We start from the raw sequence: 18,667 nt of genomic DNA on the forward strand, positions 1-18,667 counted from the left end.
AAATGGAACACATAAACATCGATATCCTAGGCATTAGTGAGCTGAAATGGACTGGTATTGGCCATTTTGAATTGGACAATCATATAGTCTACTATGCTGGGAATGACAACTCGAAGAAGAATGGTGTTGCATTCATTGTCAAAAAGAACATTTCAAGATCTATCCTGAAGTACAACTCTGTCAGTGATAGGGTAATATCCATACGCCTACAAGGAAGACCAGTTAGTATGACTATTATTCAAATTTACTCACCAACCACTAGGGCCAAAGATGAAGAAATAAAAGATTTTTATCAGCTGCTGCAGTCTGAAATTGTGGCAGTCTGAAATTGATTGAGCATGCAGTAAAGATGCATTGATAATTACTGGCGACTGGAATGCGAAAGTTGGAAACAAAGAAGGATCAGTAGTTGGAAAATATTGCCTTCATGATAGAAACAATGCCAGAGATTGAGTGATAGAATTTTGCAAGACCAACAACTTCTTCATTGCAAGTACCTTCTTTCACCAACATAAACAGTGACTATACACATGGACCTCACCAGATGGAACACACAGAAATCAAATTAACTACATCTGTGGAAAGAGACATTGGAAAAGCTCAATATCATCAGGCAGAACAAGGCCAAGGGCAGACTGTGGAACAGACCATCAATTGCTCATATGCAAGTTCAAGCTGAAACTGAAGAAAATCAGAGCAAGTCCACGAGAGCCAAAATATGACCTTGAGTATATCCCACCTGAATTTAGAGACCATCTCAAGAATAGATTTGACAGCACTGAACACTAGTGACCACAGACCAGGCAAGTTGTGGAATGACATCAAGGACATCATCCATGAAGAAAGCAAGAGGTCACTGAAAAGACAGGAAAGAAAGAAAAGACCAAGGTGGATGTCAGAGGAGACTCTGAAACTTTCCCTTGAGTGTCGAGCAGCTAAAGCAAAAGGAAGAATCCATGAAGTAAAAGAACTGAACACAAGATTTCAAAGGGCCTCTCGAGAAGACAAAGTAAAGTATTATAATGACATGTGCAAAGAGCTGGAGATGGAAAACCAAAAGGGAAGAACATGCTCAGCATTTCTCAAGCTGAAAGAACTGAATAAAAAATTCAAGCCTCGAGTTTCAATAGTGAAGGATTCTGTGGGGGAAATATTAAACAACGCAGGAAGCATTAAAAGAAGTTGGAAGGAATACACAGAGTCATTATACCAAAAAGAATTAGTCGATATTCAACCATTTCAAGAGGTGGCATATGATCAGGAACCGATGGTACTGAAGGAAGAGTCCAAGCTGCTCTGAAGGCATTGGAGAAAAACAAGGGTCCAGGAATTGACGGAATATCAGTTGAGATGTTTCAACAAACAGATGCAGCACTGGAGGTGCTCACTCGTCTATGCCAAGAAATATGGAATACAGCTTCCTGGTCAACTGATTGGAAGAGATCCATATTTATGCCTATTCCCACGAAAGGTGATCCGACCAAATTTGGAAATTATAGAACAATATCATTAATATCACACACAAGCAAAATTTTGCTGAAGATCTTTCAAAAATGGCTGCAGCAGTATATAGACAGGAAACTGCCAGAAATTCAGGCTGGTTTCAGAAGAGGATGTGGAACCAGGAATATCATTGCTGATGTCAGATGGACCCTGGCTGAAAGCAGAGAATACCAGAAGGATGTTTACCTGTGTTTAATTGACTATGCAAAGGCATTCGACTGTGTGGATCTTAACAAACTCTGGATAACACTGTGAAGAATGGGAATTCCAGAACACTTAATCGTGCTCATGAGGAACCTTTACATAGATCAAGAGGCAGTTGTTCAGACAGAACAAGGGGATACTGACTGGTTTAAAGTCAGGAAAGGTGTGCGTCAGGGTTGTATCCTTTCACCATACCTATTCAATCTGTATGCTGAACAAATAATCCGAGAAGCTGGACTATACGAAGAAGAACGGAGCATCAGGATTGGAGAAAGACTTATTAACAACCTGCATTATGCAGATGACACAACCTTGCTTGCTGAAAGTGAAGAGGACTTGGAGCACTTACTAATGAAGATCAAAGACCACAGCCTTCAGTATGGATTACACCTCAACATAAAGAAAACAAAAATCCTCACCACTGGACCAATGAGCAACATCATGACAAATGGAGAAAAGATTGAAGTTGTCAAGGATTTCATTTTACTTGGATCCACAATCAACAGCCATGGAAGCAGCAGCCAAGAAATCAAAAGGCGCATTGCATTGGGCAAATCTGCTGCAAAGGACCCCTTCAAAGTGTTGAAGAGCAAAGATGTCACCCTGAAGACTAAGGTGTGCCTGACTCAAGCCATAGTATTTTCCATCACATCATATGCCTGTGAAAGCTGGACAATGAATAAGGAAGATCGAAGAAGAATTGATGCCTCTGAATTGTGGTGTTGGCAAAGAATATTTAATATACCATGGACTGCCAAAAGAACGAACAAATCTGTCTCGGAAGAAGTACAACCAGAATGTTCTTTAGAGGCAAGGATGGCGAGACTGCATCTTACATATTTTGGACACGTTGTCGGGAGGGATTAGTCCCTGGAGAAGGACATCACGCTTGGTAAAGTACAGGATCAGCAGAAGAGAGGAAGGCCCTCAATGAGATGGATTGACCCAGTGGCTGCAAGAATGGGCTCAAGCATAATAATGATTGTGAGGATGGTGCAGGATGGAGCAGTGTTTTGTTCTACAGTACATAGGGTCCCTATGAGTCAGAACTGACTTGACAGCCCCTAACAATAACAGCAACAACCCCCTTCAACATTCAATAATTTTCTGCTTTGAATTTTTTTTTTTGGATACCATGTGTTTTCATTAATAGAAGCACGGTGAGTCATGATGTTTCTTTAAATTTTTGATTGGTAATATAGGTTTCGAGAAATATGTGGGAATACATGCTACCATATATCTTGGGCACTATACTTGATGGGCACCCATCTTTCCCACCATACCTGGGTGGCAGGATGTATTGCGGGGCACCTCCCATTGGCGTACATTGTATACCTCTGGTTTTCCAAATATGACACAAAAACAAAGCAAAACAAAACAAAAAAACAAAACCAGGGCTCCCTGACTACCACACAGGAAACCATAAATATGCTTACATGGCTTATCTACCTTTACAAAAGCCAAAAGAGACAAAATTTTTACCCAATCGCACTTCTTGGATTCACTGCCTTGAATTTCAGCCTGCTACTGTAGGGTCACTATGAGTCGGAATTGACTCGATGGCACTGCGTTTTTTTTTTAAATCCCAGCCACTTTGCTTCAATGAATGTTTCTTTTTCCTTTATACAAGTCCCCACTAGGGGGAAGCAAATACTTACATTCCACTGGGAAAAGTAGGGTACCAAGAAACCTGAGAGTTGGAAAAAGTGAGTGGGCAGCCATTATCCCACAGATCCTGAAAGGTCTACCTGGTGTCTATTGAGAGGATGAAATGAGTGAATACTTGGAAAGTGCTTGAAACAGTGCTTAGCACCTGTGTGAGTTTCCTGGGACTGCCATAACAAAGTAAAAAAGTAGATGACTTAAAATGACAAATTTATTCTCTCAATGTTCTGGAGGCCAGAAGTCCAAATTTAGGGTATTGGCAGGGCTGCATTCTCTCAAAAGTCTTTAGGGGAAGGTGTTTCCTTGTCTCTCCCAGCTTCTGGTAGCCCCAGACATTCCTTGATTTATAGATGCATCATCACTCCAATCTCTGCTTCATTGTCATATGTCTATCTTCCGTCTCCCTGCCACTGTGTCTTATCTTTTATAAGGACACCACTCAAATGGAATTAGGACCCACCCTACTTCAGTGTGACCTCATGTTCACATAACTAATAACATCTGCAAAGACCCTAATTCCACAAACAAGGTTACATTCACAGGTACTGGGGTAGGATTTCAACATATTTTGAGGAAGGTTACAGTTCAAGCCTTAACAGCATATACTGAACTTTCAGTAAAAGCTAGCTCTTTTTTTTTCTGGGCCTCGGTTTTCTCATCTGTAAAATAGGAATTTGACCACAGGAACCCTGAAGACCCTTCTGAGCTCTGTGACCTTTTGTTCCCATGACAACTGAGGTTGGTTTTTGTCTTTGTGTTTTTTAAGGTGAGGGGTCTTTGTACTTCTGGATTACAATAGCTAACCTCCCATCTATGGTTCATGCCCTCTTGCTTCTGCTGGGATCAAAATTCCTGGGGCACCTGAGAATAGCTCAAACTCAAAGCCACTGCCGGGTGCCAGCAGCCACACCCACTCTGAGTGTACTGCCAGGTGCCCTGGCTTTCCACCTTTTACAGGTGGCCATCCATTTTCTAGTGAATGGATGCCTGGTTATTTCCAGTTTGGAACTACTACAGATAAAGCTACTGTGAACATCCCTGTACTGGTCTTTGTATGGACATACGTTTCCGCTTCTCTTAGATCAATACCCAAGCCCCATGTGGAATGTTGCCCCCTAGTGAGGATTGTGGTGTTACCCAGCAATGCCACCATGTTTACTAGAATCTGTCTCGCACCCCGCCAACCTCATCCAGGCAGGGCCCTCCCACATTCTGGAGCCCAGAAGCCGGTATTCACCTTTTACCTCTGCCACCTGCTGACTCGCATTCTTGTCCACCAATCTCTCATCTGGACAAAAAGCCAGTTGCATTGAATCAGTCCCAACTCATGGTGACCCCATGTGTGTCAGACTAGAACTGTTTGATAGGATTTTCAGTGGCTGATTTTTCCGAAGTAGATCACCAGGTTTTTCAATATCACACCCTCATGGGGTTCCCCATGGGCAGTAATAGCAAGACTGCATTTTGCTTGTTCACTCCTTTCACCCCAGGGCATATAACAGGGACCCATTAAATATTTCTTGACCAAGCAATGTCTATAAAATGTCTGGTACGTAATAAACAGAATAAATGTTAGCTTTGATTGTTTCCATTATTATGTTGTTACGTGCCATCTAGTCGGTTCTGACTCATAACGACCCTATTTACAACAGAATGAAACACTGCCCGGTCCTCTGCCATCCTCACAATCGTTGCTATGTTTGAGCTCATTGTTGCAGCCACTGTGTCAATCCATCTCATTGAGGGTCTTCCTGTTGTTCGCTGACCCTCTACTTTACCAGTCACGATGTCCTCCAGGGACTGGTCTCTCCTGATAACATGTCCAAAGTACATGAGCCAAAGTCTCACCATCCTCTCTTCCAAGCAGCATTCTGACTGTATTTCTTCCAAAACAAACTCGTTCATTCTTCTGGAGCCCATGGCGTATTCAGTATTCTTTGCCAACACCATAATTCAAAGGCATCAGTTCTTCTCCTGCCTCCCTATTCATTGTCCAGCTTTCTCATGTGTATGAAGCAATTGAAAATATCATGGCTTGGGTCACTCTGAGCCCTCAAAGTGACATCTTTGATTTTCAACATTATTCCATTATTATACAAAAAGTAAATCATCGCAGTGGAAAGTGTCCCCTCACCACACTAGGTTAGAAAGAAGGATGTGTTCAGTGAAAAGTGCAGTGATGGATTTACAGGGAATTCAGCATCATCACCGTCGTGGTAAAGACCCTGGAGGCACCATGAGTAAGTGCTTGGCTGCTCGCTGAAAGGTGGATGGTTGGAACCCATCCAGCAGCTACCCAGAAGAAAGGCCTGGTAATATGCTCCCATAAAAATTACAGCCTAGAAAACCCTGTGGGACAGTTCTATTCTGTCTGTTGGCTTGCTATGAGTTGAAAGTTGCCTCGACGGCACCTAACAACAACCACCATCGTGGTAAGACTATGGTTTACAAGACAATGTTGTACCCCCTAATCAGATTCTTGCTCATCATGTGAGGTAGGTGGGAGGGCGTGAGCCCCATTTTACAGAATGGGGAGCCGAGAAAGTCACAGGGCTAGTTATGGGCCGAGCTGGGGGTAGAAGTGGCATCCTTTCTGACTCCTTGGTCTAGGCCTCTCGGTGGGAGTCAACGTGCCTCTTACTAGTGGAATTCATGTTGTACCGTCTTCTCTCTCTCTGGCCTGGCTGCTAGTGATTGCCATTTTTTCTCTGTAGATTATGTTTGAGACCTTCAATGTACCTGCCCTATATATAGCCAACCAAGGAGTCCTTTCTCTGTACGCCTCTGGTAAAACAACTGGTGAGTGGCCCTGTGTGAACCCTGTCCTCATGAGCTCACACCCTCCGTGTCCCTCTGGCTGGTGGCACTCAGAAAACTCTCCAGCCTTTTTCTAACTACTTTTATCCCCCCTGGTTAAACAATTCACCAACAGGCATTAACTCACTCAACTCAGTTTTTTTCCTAACAGCTTTATTGTGATCCAACTGATGTATAATAAGCTGCACATGTTTAAAGTGTACAGTGTGATGAGTTTTGACATACGTACACCCTTATGAAACCATCACCATGATCAGGATAGGGAACATGTTGTCAACCCCAAGCTTTCCTGTGCCCCTGTGTGGTCCCTTCCATTCAGTATACTCTCCCCCCTTGACTTTGTCCTCAGAAAACTACCCATCTGCTTTCTGTCACTATAGAGTAGTTTTCATTTTCTACAATTTTATGTAAATGGAGCTACACAGTATGTACTCTACTTTTTGAATTTTTTTTTCACTCAGTCTGTTTTTTTGGTGTATCAATTGTTCATTCTTTTTATTGCTGAGTTGTGCAATTGTACCACAATTTTTTTTTTTTTTTGTTTATCCAGCTGCTTGTAAATGGACATTTGGGTTGTTTCTAGTTTTGGGTTATAATAAATAAAGCTGGACATATGTTTTCATTTCTCTTGGAGAAATACCCAGGGGATGGATGGCTGGGTCACATGGTAGGTGCATTTTAACTTTTTAAGAAACTGGCAAACTGTTTTCTAAAGTGGTCACCATTTTATATTCCCACCAGTGGTATATGGGAGTCCCAGTTGTTCCACATCCTCAACAACGCTTAGCATGATCAGTCTTTTTAATGTTAGCTATGCTAATAAGTGTATAATGGTTATCTCACTGTGGATTTGATTTGCGTTTTCCTGATGCTAATGATGGTATGCATTTTTTCATGTGCTTATTTGCCGTCTGTTTATCTTCTTTAGTAAAATATCTGTTCAATGTCTTTGCCTATTTTTTCTTTGGGTTGTTTGTGATTGAGTTTGGAGAATTTTTTTTTTTTTTTATTTCTAGATACAAGTCTTTTACTAGATATATGTTTTGCAAGTAGTTTGTCCCAGTCTCTGGCTTGTCTTTTCATTCTCTTAACATCTTTTGAAGCACATAAGTTTTTAATTTTGATCAAGTTCAATTTATCAATTTGTTCTTTTATAGATCATGCTTTTGTTGTTGTATCTAAGAAACATATGCGTACCTCAAGGTCACAGAGATTTTCTCCTGTTTTCTTCTAAAAGTTTTATAGTTATCATTTTACATTTTAAGTTAATTTTTTAATATGGTGTGAGGTATGGATAGAAATTCATTTATTTTCACGTAGATATCCAGTTGTTCCAGCACCATTGTTTAAAAGGGCTTTCCTTTCTTTGTTGAATTGCCTCTGCACATTTTTTTTTTTAAATCAGTTGTCTACGTATGGGTCTATTTCTGGACTCTATATTCTCTTCAACTGATATGTTTATCTAACCTTTGGTCAATACCATATTATTCTGAATACTGTAGCTTTACAATGAGTCTTGAAATAAGGTAGTGAAAGTTTTTGAAAAATTTTTGGCTATTCTAGGTGCTTTACAATTCCATATGAATTTTAGAATTAGCTTGTCAATTTCTATCAAAGCCTCCTTGATTTTTGATTGGAATTGTATTGAATCTATTGATCAATTTGGGGAGACTGGACATCTCAATAATACTGATTCTTCCAACCCATGAATGTGGTATATCTCAGGCCTTCTTTAATTTCTAGTATAATATTTTGTGGTTTATGTGTACAGGTCTTATGTATTTTTTTTCAGGTTTATCTCTGTATTTCAGTTATTTTGATGCTGTTGTAAATGTTTTTTTTTTTTCAATTTCTGATTGTTCATCGTTGCTATTTAGAAGTACAGTAGATTTTCGCTTATTAGTATTGCAAAAATTGTATCCTGAAGCCTTACTAAGCTCATTTGTTACTGGTGGTGTCTTTTTTGTAGATTCCATCAGATTTCCTACGTAAACAATTGTGTTGTCTATCAATAAACTCAGTTTTACGTCTTTCTTTCCAAATTGGATGCTTTTTATTATTTTTGTTTATGTTTTTTTCTCTCTTCTTGCTGGGTTGAACTGGCTAGGACACCAGGTACAATAGTGAGTGGAAGTGGTGAGAGCAGACATCCATGTCTTGTTCCTGATCTTCGAGGGAGAGAACTCAGACTCTCACCAATAAGTATATGCTTAGCTATAAGTTTTTTACAGACTTTTTTTTTAGTCAATGTAAGCAAGTACTCTTGTATTCTTAGCTTGTAGAGGCCTTTTTTTTTTAATCAGAAATGGATGTTGGATTTTGTTTAACGCATTTTCTGCATCTATTGATTCGATTCTATGGATTGTCTTTTTTAGCTCCATAATACCGTGAATCATATTGATTGACTTTTGAATGTTTAAACAACCTTGCATTCCTGAGATAAGACCAATTTGGTCATAATGTATTATCCTTTTTATATATCGTTGGATTCAATTTACAGAAATTTTGGGTAGGCTGTTTGTATCTATGTCCATGAAGGACAGTGGTCTGTGGTTGTCTTGTGATAGCTCGTCTCTTGTTACCCAACTTTCAATATCTTGAAAAAGCACTGTTGGTTGTATTTGGCCTGGTTTTTCAGGTGTTCCAGGAGGGAGGGGAAATCAGTCTGTTACTCCAGCTTAGCTACAAGAGGAGGTCCTCTAGTCTCACCTTTGCTTCATTTGAAACTTGAAGTTCTTGGTTACCAGCCCAGATTCAACCGGTTAAAGGAAGAACCAACTACCTATACCCCTCATCAACTCTAGAAGGCTGTCATTGCCATCAAGTCGATTCTGACTCATAGTGACCCTATAGAACAGAGTAGAACTGCCCCATAGTGTTTCCAAGGCTGTAAATCTTTACAGAAGCAGACTGCAACATCTTTCTCCCATGGGGCCGCTGGGTGTGTTCCAACCACTGAATTTTCAATTAGGAGCCAAGCGCTTAACCTGTGCACCACCAGGGCTCCTTCTAGAAGGATCTACAGGCTGCTATTTTACACAAAATGAGGCCATACCTTCCCATTACCACCTCACACCCTTCTGGACCAGCACAGGGAGAGCTAGATTGCCTTGGTCACTAAAATGTACAGCTCCTCTCCTGCATCCCAATGCACCTGACGTTGAGTACACCACTCGGAGATTTCTGGTTTTCTCATCAAGGCACAGGCAGCTCCTTAGAGGAAAAGGTGTTAGGAGCCTGGTATTCTTCTTCGTTTACTTCTCTTTGCTAATACCTGTATTTCTGGTTGAATAAGAAAGCCCCCAGGCTTCCTGTGCAAAACAGCCCTTGTTCTGACCCAGAAGCTTCCATCCTAGCACACTCCTCTATGGGGAAAGAAAGCTTTCTCCTCACACCCTTTGCCTGCCCCTCCATTTGTTTCTCCCTCTGCAGACTTAGCCATGGTGGGGGTGCCGTGTACCCTATATCATGATGCTAATATGTCCTTTCATCTAGGAACGACCATTGAATCTGGAGAAGGGATGACCTACTTCGTGCCCATCATTGATGGCTGCCCTTTGCATCAGTCAACCATGCAACTGGACGTCGCCGGCCAAGACCTAACCTTGTACTTCATGCAACTGCTGACAGAAAGTGGGCACTTATTTGTGAGCTCAGGTAGAAAATGCTGTTCCCAGCCATGTAACCCAGTCTTTGGAGTGTAATAGCCTTCTTGGGTTGCAACAACCTACAACTCTCCAATTCATAAAGCCAAGGCAACTTGAACGTTGTCAGAGTTCTGTAAACAGCCTTGCGTATATTTAAGGACGTTGAGTGGATTGACGATGACAATGATGATTGCTATGGGTTGAATTGTGTCTCCCAAAAATATATGTTGTAAAATCCTAACCCCTTGTCTTAGTCACCTAGTGCTGCTATAACAGAAATACCACAAGTGGGTGGCTATAACAAACATAAATTTATTCTCTCACAGTTTAGGAGGCTAGAAGTCCAAATTTAGGGTCCCAGCTCCAGGAAAGGCTTTCTCTCTCTGTCACTTCTGGGGGAAGGTCCTTGTCATCAATCTTCCCCTAGTCTAGGAACTTTGGTTCCAAAGGACGTGCTCTGCTCCTGGCTTTGCTTTCTTGGTGGTATGAGGTCCCCCATCTCTCTGCTTGCTTCTCTCTTTTATATCTCAAAAGAGATTAGCTTAAAACATAACCGAATCCTGTAGATTGAGTCCTGCCTCATTAACATAACTGCCTGTAATCCTGCCTCATTAACATCGTAAAGGTAGGATTTACAACACATAGGAAAATCATATCAGATGGCAAAATGGTGGTCAGTCACACAATACTGGGAATCATGGCCTAGGCAATTTGACACACATTTTGGGGGGACACTATTCAATCCATGACAGCCCTATACCTGTGAGTGTAATCCCATTTGGGAATAGGGTTTTTGTTGTTATGTTAATGAGGCCATATCAGTGTGGGGTATGTGTTAAACCAGTCGCTTTTGGGAAATAAAAGAAGCAGATTAGGCACAAAAGCAAGGAAGCACAGATGGGGGAAGATAGACACCGCACTACACAGCAATCTCCAAAGAACTGAGGAAAAGAAGCTGAAAAGAGACAAGGACCTTCCCGCACAGCCAACAGAGAGAGCAAGCCTTCCGCAGCGAGATCCGCAGAGCACTGTTGCCCCTAGTCCCACAACAAGCCTGCGAGTGATGACTAATCCCAGCTTTGCAAATGAAGAAAGAAGCCCTGGTGGTACAGTGGTTAAGCGCTCCACTGCTAACTGAAAGGTCAGCAGTTTGAGCCCACCAACCTCCCCACAGAAGATGAGGTAGTCCGCTTCCCTAAAGATTACAGCCTTAGAAACCCTATGGGGGCAGGTCTGCTCTGTCCGGTAGGGTCACTATGAGTTGGAATCGACTCAGTGGCAACAGATTTGGGTTTGTGTGTATGTGTGTATTTTGCAAATGAAGAAATGGAAGCCTTCAGAGAACAAGAAACTTGCCAAAAGCTAGGCAGTTGGTAAATGGCAGAGGTGGAGTTTGGACCCAGATTTGTTTGACCAACATGCAAACCAGGTGATGAAGGGGGAAGTGTCAGGAGAGGGCAGTGTCCCAGAAGCCCAGGAGAGAAGCGAGTGGTTAACAGCATCAGTGTTGGCAGCTTTTTGCAACTTGGAGGGTACAACAGACCTAGGAACTGCAGGTTAGGTGGAGGGTGAGGGTAGAAACCAGTGTCAGCAGACAGAACAGTGGGATTTCCAGGCAGGGAGGGGCAGGGGGTTCTTGCTTTAATACACCCCTCTGATCCAAACTCAAGGAGCCCTGGGGGCACAATGGTTATGCACTTGGCTGCTAACCAAAAGGTCTGCAGTTCAAGTCCACCCAGTGGCTCTTCAGGAAGAAGACCTGGTGATCTTCTCCTGTAAAGACTCCTGTCTAGGAAACCCTATGGTGCAGTGCTACTCAGTCACATGGGGTCACTATGAGTCAGAATCAACTTCACAGCACTGAACAATAACAACAACAATCCAAACTCAGAAACAATTTGAGATAAAGTATATAAAACCGTAACACCAAAAGGACATAACAGGATTGACAAACCTGTTGTCAGCTGCCCAGGAAGGGGAGGGAGTGTAATCTCTGGGGCATTTCCAGGTGATAGAGGCTTCGATCAGCTGTGGGCAATTCTCCAGAGAAGGAGAAGCTGGGAACCATTAGGAGTCCACACTTTCAGCACCAGGGGGTGGTTGTACCAATCAAAACCAAACCAAGCCAGTTGCTGGGGAGTTGATTCCGTTTATCAGACTAGAACTGCTCCATAGGGTTTTCTTGGCTGTAATCTTCACAGAAGCAGATTGCCAGACCTTTCTTCCATGGCACTGCTGGGTGGGTTCAAACCACCAACCTTTAGGTTAGTAGTCAGGGAAAATTGTTGGTATCACCCAGAGACCTGTTACGCCAAGAGCTTACGCCTACCATGCTAGTAGAAGGAGTCTCAGGCTGGTGGAAATGGTTGATACACTGGGCTGCTAACTAAAAGGTTGGAGGTTTGAGCCCACCCAGAGATGCCTCAGAAGACAGGCCTGGTTATCTACTGCCAAAAAATCATCCCCTGAAAACCCTGCGGATCAAGGATGTGGGAACATTGGGACATTTATCCATTGCTTCTGGGAATGCAAAATGGTACAGCTGTCGTGGAAAACAGTGTGGCAGTTCCTCAAAAAATTAAAAATAAAACTACCATGTTGTTGTTAGGTGCCGTCGAGTCAGTTCCGACTCATAGCGACCCTATGCACAACAGAACGAAACACTGCCGGGTCCTGCGCCAGCCCTACAACCTCATTGCTATGCTTGAGCCCACTGTTGCAGCCACTGTGTCAATCCATCTCGTTGAGGGCCTTCCCCTTTTACGCTGACCCTGTACTCTGCCAAGCATGATGTCCTTCTCCAGGGACTGATCCCTCCTAACAACACGTCCAAAGTATGTAAGATGCAGTCTCGCCATCCTTGCTTCTAAGGAGCATTCTGGTTGTACTTCCTCCAAGACAGATTTGTTCATTCTTTTGGCAGTCTGTGGTATATTCAATATTCTTCACCAACACCACAGTTCAAAGGCGTCAACTCTTCTTCGGTCTTCCTTATTCATTGTCCAGCTTTCACATGCATATGATGGGATTGAAAATACCATGGCTTGGGTCAGGTGCACCTTAGTCTTCAAGGTGACATCTTTGCTTTTCGACACTTTAAAGAATAGATTTGATGCATTGAACATTAATGACCGAAGACCAGACGAGCTGTGGAATGACGTCAAAGACATCATACATGAAGAAAGCAAGAGGTCATTGAAAAGACAGGGAAGAAAGAAAAGACCAAGATGGATGTCAGAGGAGACTCTGAAACTTTCTTTCAAACACTGAGCAACTAAAGCAAAAGGAAGAAATGATGAAGTAAAAGAACTGAACAGAAGATTTCAAAGGGCAGCTCAAGAAGACGAAGTATTATAATGACATGCGCAAAGAGCTGGAGATAGAAAATCAAAAGGGAAGAACACGCTCTGCGCGTTTCTCAAGCCAAAAGAACTGAAGAAAAAATTCAAGCCTCGAGTTGCAATAGTGAAGGATTCTGTGGGGAAAATATTAAATGACGCAGGAAGAACTACCATATGACCCAGCAATTCCACTGCTAGATATATACCCAAAAGACTTGAAAGCAGAGAATCAAAAAAAGACTTGTACATCAGTGTTCATTGCAGCACTATGCACAATAGCCAAAAGGTGGAAACAATCTAAATGCCCACAACAGGTGAATGGATAAACAAAATGTGGTACATAAATACAATGGAGTACTACTCAGCCAGTAGGAGGAATGAAACCTTGATACATGCTACAATATGGACGAAGCCAGAAGACATTATCCTGAGTGAAATCAGTCAGTCACTAAAGGACAAACATTGTATGACCTCATTTATATAAAAAGCCAAGAACAAAGGTATAGAGGCTAAAGTGTCTTAGTGGTTACCAGGGGTAGGAGGGAAAGGGAAGGGGGTTATTGCTTATGAAGTACTGAGTTTCTGTTTTAGGTGATGGAAAAATTACATTGATTAAGGGTAGGGTTGCACAGCAGATTAATGTAATTGTTATCAATAAAAAGTTGAATTGGGCAAAGTTGTGTGATAGATATATTTACAACAGTGACCAAAAAAAAAAAAGAGTGGCTGCTTATGTACAACCAAACACATCATGGGATTTGATTCCTTGGTTTGGAGGCTTAGAGTCATGGTTTCATGGGACATCCCAGTTAGCTGGTCTAATAACGTGTTTAGTACTTCTATTCTGCCTCCTAATTAGTTCTGTAGTGCCTGGGTTCTTAAAAGCTTGCAAGTGGCCATCCAAAGCACAAGAGTTTGTCTCTATTTGCCTGGAGCAACAGAGAAAGAAGGAGAGTCAGGAATAGAACGTGGAAATGAAATGTGTGGCTGATTGCCTCCATGAACAACCGCTCCTTTGCCATGAGACCAGAAGAAATGGATGGCACCTGGCTACCATTACTGAACATTTTGATCAAAGATTCTATAGAAGAATCCTGATCAAAAGGGGGGAAATATAGAACAGAATTTCAAATTTTCATGGACTTCAGACTTTCTGGAGCCATGGAGACTTGTTGAACCCCTGAAACTATCATATTGAGATAATCTTTAAACCGTAAAATTATCTCTTGAAGTCTTCTTAAAACCAAATAATAGTTTAGCTTAACTAGTAAAAAATATCTGAGCATTATGCTCTTTTGAGAACTATCATATGGGATCGAAGTGACAACAGCAACTTGAAAGATTAGATAGGAATCTTAGGGGGCTGTGAGTTTATGTTAATGAGGGAACAATTCAGAAAAGGAGGGTGAGAATGGTTGCCGAAGTTAAAGAATGTCATCGATGTCACTGAATCGCACATGTAGAAACTTGAATTGGTGTATGTTATTGCTGTGTATAAGGAAACCCTGGTGGCATAGTGGTTAAGTGCTACGGCTGCTAACCAAAGGGTTGGCAGTTCGAATCCGCCAGGCACTCCTTGTAAACTCTACAGGGCAGCTCTACTCTGTCCTATAGAGTCACTATGAGTTGGAATCGACTCGACGGCGCTGGGTTTGGTTTTGTTTGGTTTATTGCTATGTATATTCTCAACAACAACAAGAAAATAAATTTTAAAAAATTAAAGAGAAAATCCTATGGAGAACATAGTTCCACTCTGACACATGTGAGCTCACCGTGAGTTAGAATCAACTTGATGGCCTCTGGTTTAGCATATATATGTAACAATAAAGTTGAGTTTAATTTTCTGTCACAGTGCTGCTGTAACAGAAATACGACAAGTGGATGGCTTTAACAAAGAGAAATGTATTCTCTCACAGTCTAGGAGGCTAGAATTATGAATTTAGAGTGCCATCTCCAGGGGAAGAATTTCTCTTTCTGTCAGCTCTGGAGGAAGGTCCTTGTCATCAGTCTTCCCTGGTCAAGGAACTTCTCAGTGCAGGGACCCCAGGTCCAAAAGACTTGCTAGTCTCCTGACTCTTGTTTCTTGGTGGTATGAGGTCCCCTTGTCTCTCTGCTGGTTTCTCTCTCTTATATCTCAAAAGAGATTGACTTAGAACACAACCTAATCTTACATATTGAGTCCTGCCTCAATAACGTAACTGCCGGTAATCCTACCTCATCAATATCATTAAAAAAAACAAAACAAAACACCAAAAACCCATCGCTGTCGAGTCAATTCATAGCAACCCTATAGGAGAGAGTAGAGGGGCCCCATAGAGTTTCCAGGGAGTGGCTGGTGGATTCAAACTGCCAAACTTTTGGTAGAGGTAGGATTTACAAAAAACAGGAAGATCACATCATATGACAAAATGGTGGACAGTCACACAATACTGGGAATCATGGCCTAGCCAAGTTGACAGACATTTCTGGGGGACACAATTCAATTCATGACAGGTATCGGCTTAGAAAATGAAGAAAATTTTCAATCTTGCATGTTAGGTTACCCGTTGCCATCCAGTCAATTCCGACTCACAGCGACCCTATAGGACAGAGTAGAACTGCCCCATAGTGTTTCCAAGGAGTGGCTGGTAGATTTGAACTGCTGACCTTTTGGTTAGCAGCCCTGCTCTTAACACTGTGCCACCAGGGCCCACTTGTCAGGTTAGGGCATCCCTGTTCTTCCCTTCTCTTCCCCAAACTGAGTCCCCATCATGAAGCAGAGATCAGGAGACAGTAGCGTGTGATGTGAAAGTAGGAACAGCAGCTAAAATGTCACTGCCTCGTCCTCTCCACAAGGACCTGGATCTTTAAAACGATGCTCCCTGCTGTGAACTCACAGACCGACACTCTCTTTTCCTCCAGTGGTGCCACTAGGGTTGGTGTCACCCCCCATACTAATCACCACAATGTTGTAGCTAAAACACCAGAAAAAAATTTTTATTGTATTTTAGATGAGGGTTTACAGAGCAAACTAGTTCCTCGTTTAACAATTAATACACACATTGTTTTGTGACATTGGTTGCCACCCCACGACATGTCAACACTCTGCCCTTCTCGACCTTGGGTTCCCCAGTACCAGCCTTCCTGTCCCCTCCTGCCTTCTCGTCCGTGCCCCTGGGCAGGTGTGCACATTTAGTCTTGTTTTGTTTTATGGATCCGTCTAATCTTTAGCTGAAGAGTAAAACACCAAAAAATTTGACAAAATCAGCGACTATGAGAACGCTGGCAGGAACGAAAACAAGAGCGCAAGCTTGTAGTGCGTGCAGACGAAACCACGTGAGCCGAAGCGTCGTTGTAAATGGGCGATAATGACAGCCCTGAGCAGAGCGCATGAGAAGGTTCAAAAAGCAAATTAGCGTGGAGTTTTAGCCTAGTAGGTGTGTTCGTACACGTAAGCTGGGCTTACAAAGAGTGTTTTTGTTTTTATAGCTAACTGCAGGGATATTTTTATTAAAAAATGATAAATTTCTGCTGAAACACTGCACGAAAATCTTAAAGACAGTCATTTTGGTGTCACCCCTCTGACAGTGTCACCCGGGGCGGTCTGCACCCTCCACATCCCCCAGGGACGCCTCTGTTTTCCTGTCTCCCACAGATGACCGGGAGTATATCCGAGGCATGAAAGAGAAGTGTTGCTATGTGGCTTTGGACTTTGAAAAAGAGCAGGCAAAAGCCGAGTCACCCGCTTTCAAGAGGACATACCAGCTGCCCGACGGTCAGGAGATGGATGTTGGCAGAGAGAGGTTCTTCTGCCCTGAGGCGCTCTTCAACACAAGCCTCATAGGTGGGTCTCCGGGGAGGACAGAGTTAGCCAGACTGGGACAGCTGAGCACCCCGTAAGAGAGGAGGAACAGGCTGGCCTGGAGGGGACTCCATGTCAGCGGCAAATAGGCACCCCATATCAGAAGCTCGGACCGACCAACACTTATTAAGCACCAATGCTATGAGCTGGAATCAACTCGACGGCCACGGGTTTTTCCTGTGTGCCTGTTGGTAGAGCAGTGGTTAAGAGCTTGGCTGCCAACCAAAAGGTCGGCAGTTCAAATCCACCATCCACTCCTTAGAAACCCTACGGGGCAGTTCTACTCTGTCCTATAGAGTCACTGTGAGTCAGAATCGACTCGACGACAACAGGACGTGTCTGTTAGGAGGCAGTGGTGGCTCAGTGGTGGTATTGTCGACCTCCACGCGGGAGACCTGGGTGCCATTCCTGGCCAGCACACCTCATGTGCAGCCAGGCTTGTATGTTGCTAGGGTGCTCAACAGGTTCCCGTGAACTTCCAGACTAAGGTGGACTAGGAAGAAAGGTCTGGCAACTGTCTCCCCAAAATCAGCTAATGAAAAACCTATGGATCACGACAGTCTGATGGGGATGGTGCAAGGCTGGGCAGCATTTGGTTCTGTTGTATATGGGGTCAGCATGAGGCGGGAGCTGACTCCACCACAGCCAAGAAGACCAACATGTCCAAAAAATCTCCCTGTCTTTCTTTCCTCCTCCCTCTGTCTGCCTCTCTCTCCCCACTTCTCTGTCTCTCTTTCACTCTCTCTCCTTCTCCCTCTCTCTGTCTTTCCCTGTGTCTCTCCTGTCTCTCCCCTTCTCTCTCCTGTCTGTCTCTCTCTCCTCCTCTCTCCCCTCCTGCCTCTCTCTGTCTCTCCTCCTCTCTCTCTCTCTCTGTCCCCCCCATCCCCACAGGGAGGAACACCCTGGGCATCCACATGGTCGCCTCCCAGAGTGTCTCCTCCTGCGACCCCACCCTCTGGAAGAACCTCTTCGGCAACATGGTGTTGTCAGGAGGGACTGGCTCCTGCTCCGGCTTGCGGTTCCGGCTGCAGAGAGAAATATCTGACGTGGTTTCCCCTTCCATAAACGTGCAGGTAGGTGCTCCGGAATACCTGGAATGCCTGCAGCCTGCCGGTCAGTCCTGGGTGGGGGTAGGGGGTAGGGGCGGAAGCATCAGGAAACAGGATGGACACAAATCCATGGACCTTCACTCCAGTGGGGAGGCGCAATGAACAGTACAAGTGAAGGATAAAGTGGAGGGTGATTCCACGTTAAAAAAAAAAAAAAATCTATTGCCATCGAGCTAGTTCTGACTCACAGCAACCCTGCAGGACAGAGCAGAGCTGCCCCACAGCGTTTCCAAGGCTATAATATTTATGGGAGTATACGCCAGGTCTTTTTCCTTCAGGGCACCTGGTGGGTTCAAACTGTTGACCTTTTGGTACAGTGAGGGGTCAGGGTGGGCCTCTTCAAGAAGGTGACATTGGAGTAAACACCTGAGGGAGGTGAGAGCGTCATGGATGTCAGGAAGAGTGTTCCAGGCAGAGGGAATGGCCTGTGCAAAGGCCCTGAGGCAGGAGCCTGTCTTGCTTCCTGGAAGAGGGTCAGGGAAGGCTTGCCTGGGGCTGAGTGGGTAAGGACAAGGTATAGATGAGTACAGAGAAGCTGCG

At 43.5% G+C, this 18,667-nt stretch overlaps 1 protein-coding gene across 1 annotated transcript in view; it reads left to right on the forward strand.

Moving 5' to 3' along the window:
• Nucleotides 1-18,667, forward strand: part of LOC100674203 (actin) — a 38,438-nt gene that overhangs the window by 12,493 nt on the left and 7,278 nt on the right. Inside the window, exons 3-6 of the mRNA XM_064288944.1 lie at nt 6,087-6,171; nt 9,685-9,846; nt 16,812-17,000; nt 17,910-18,091. Of these exons, the coding sequence (XP_064145014.1) occupies nt 6,087-6,171; nt 9,685-9,846; nt 16,812-17,000; nt 17,910-18,091 (618 nt within the window). The remainder of the gene's footprint in view (nt 1-6,086; nt 6,172-9,684; nt 9,847-16,811; nt 17,001-17,909; nt 18,092-18,667) is intronic.

Source organism: Loxodonta africana, chromosome 7 (genome assembly GCF_030014295.1).
Source record: "Loxodonta africana isolate mLoxAfr1 chromosome 7, mLoxAfr1.hap2, whole genome shotgun sequence".
Lineage (NCBI taxonomy): Eukaryota > Metazoa > Chordata > Mammalia > Proboscidea > Elephantidae > Loxodonta > Loxodonta africana.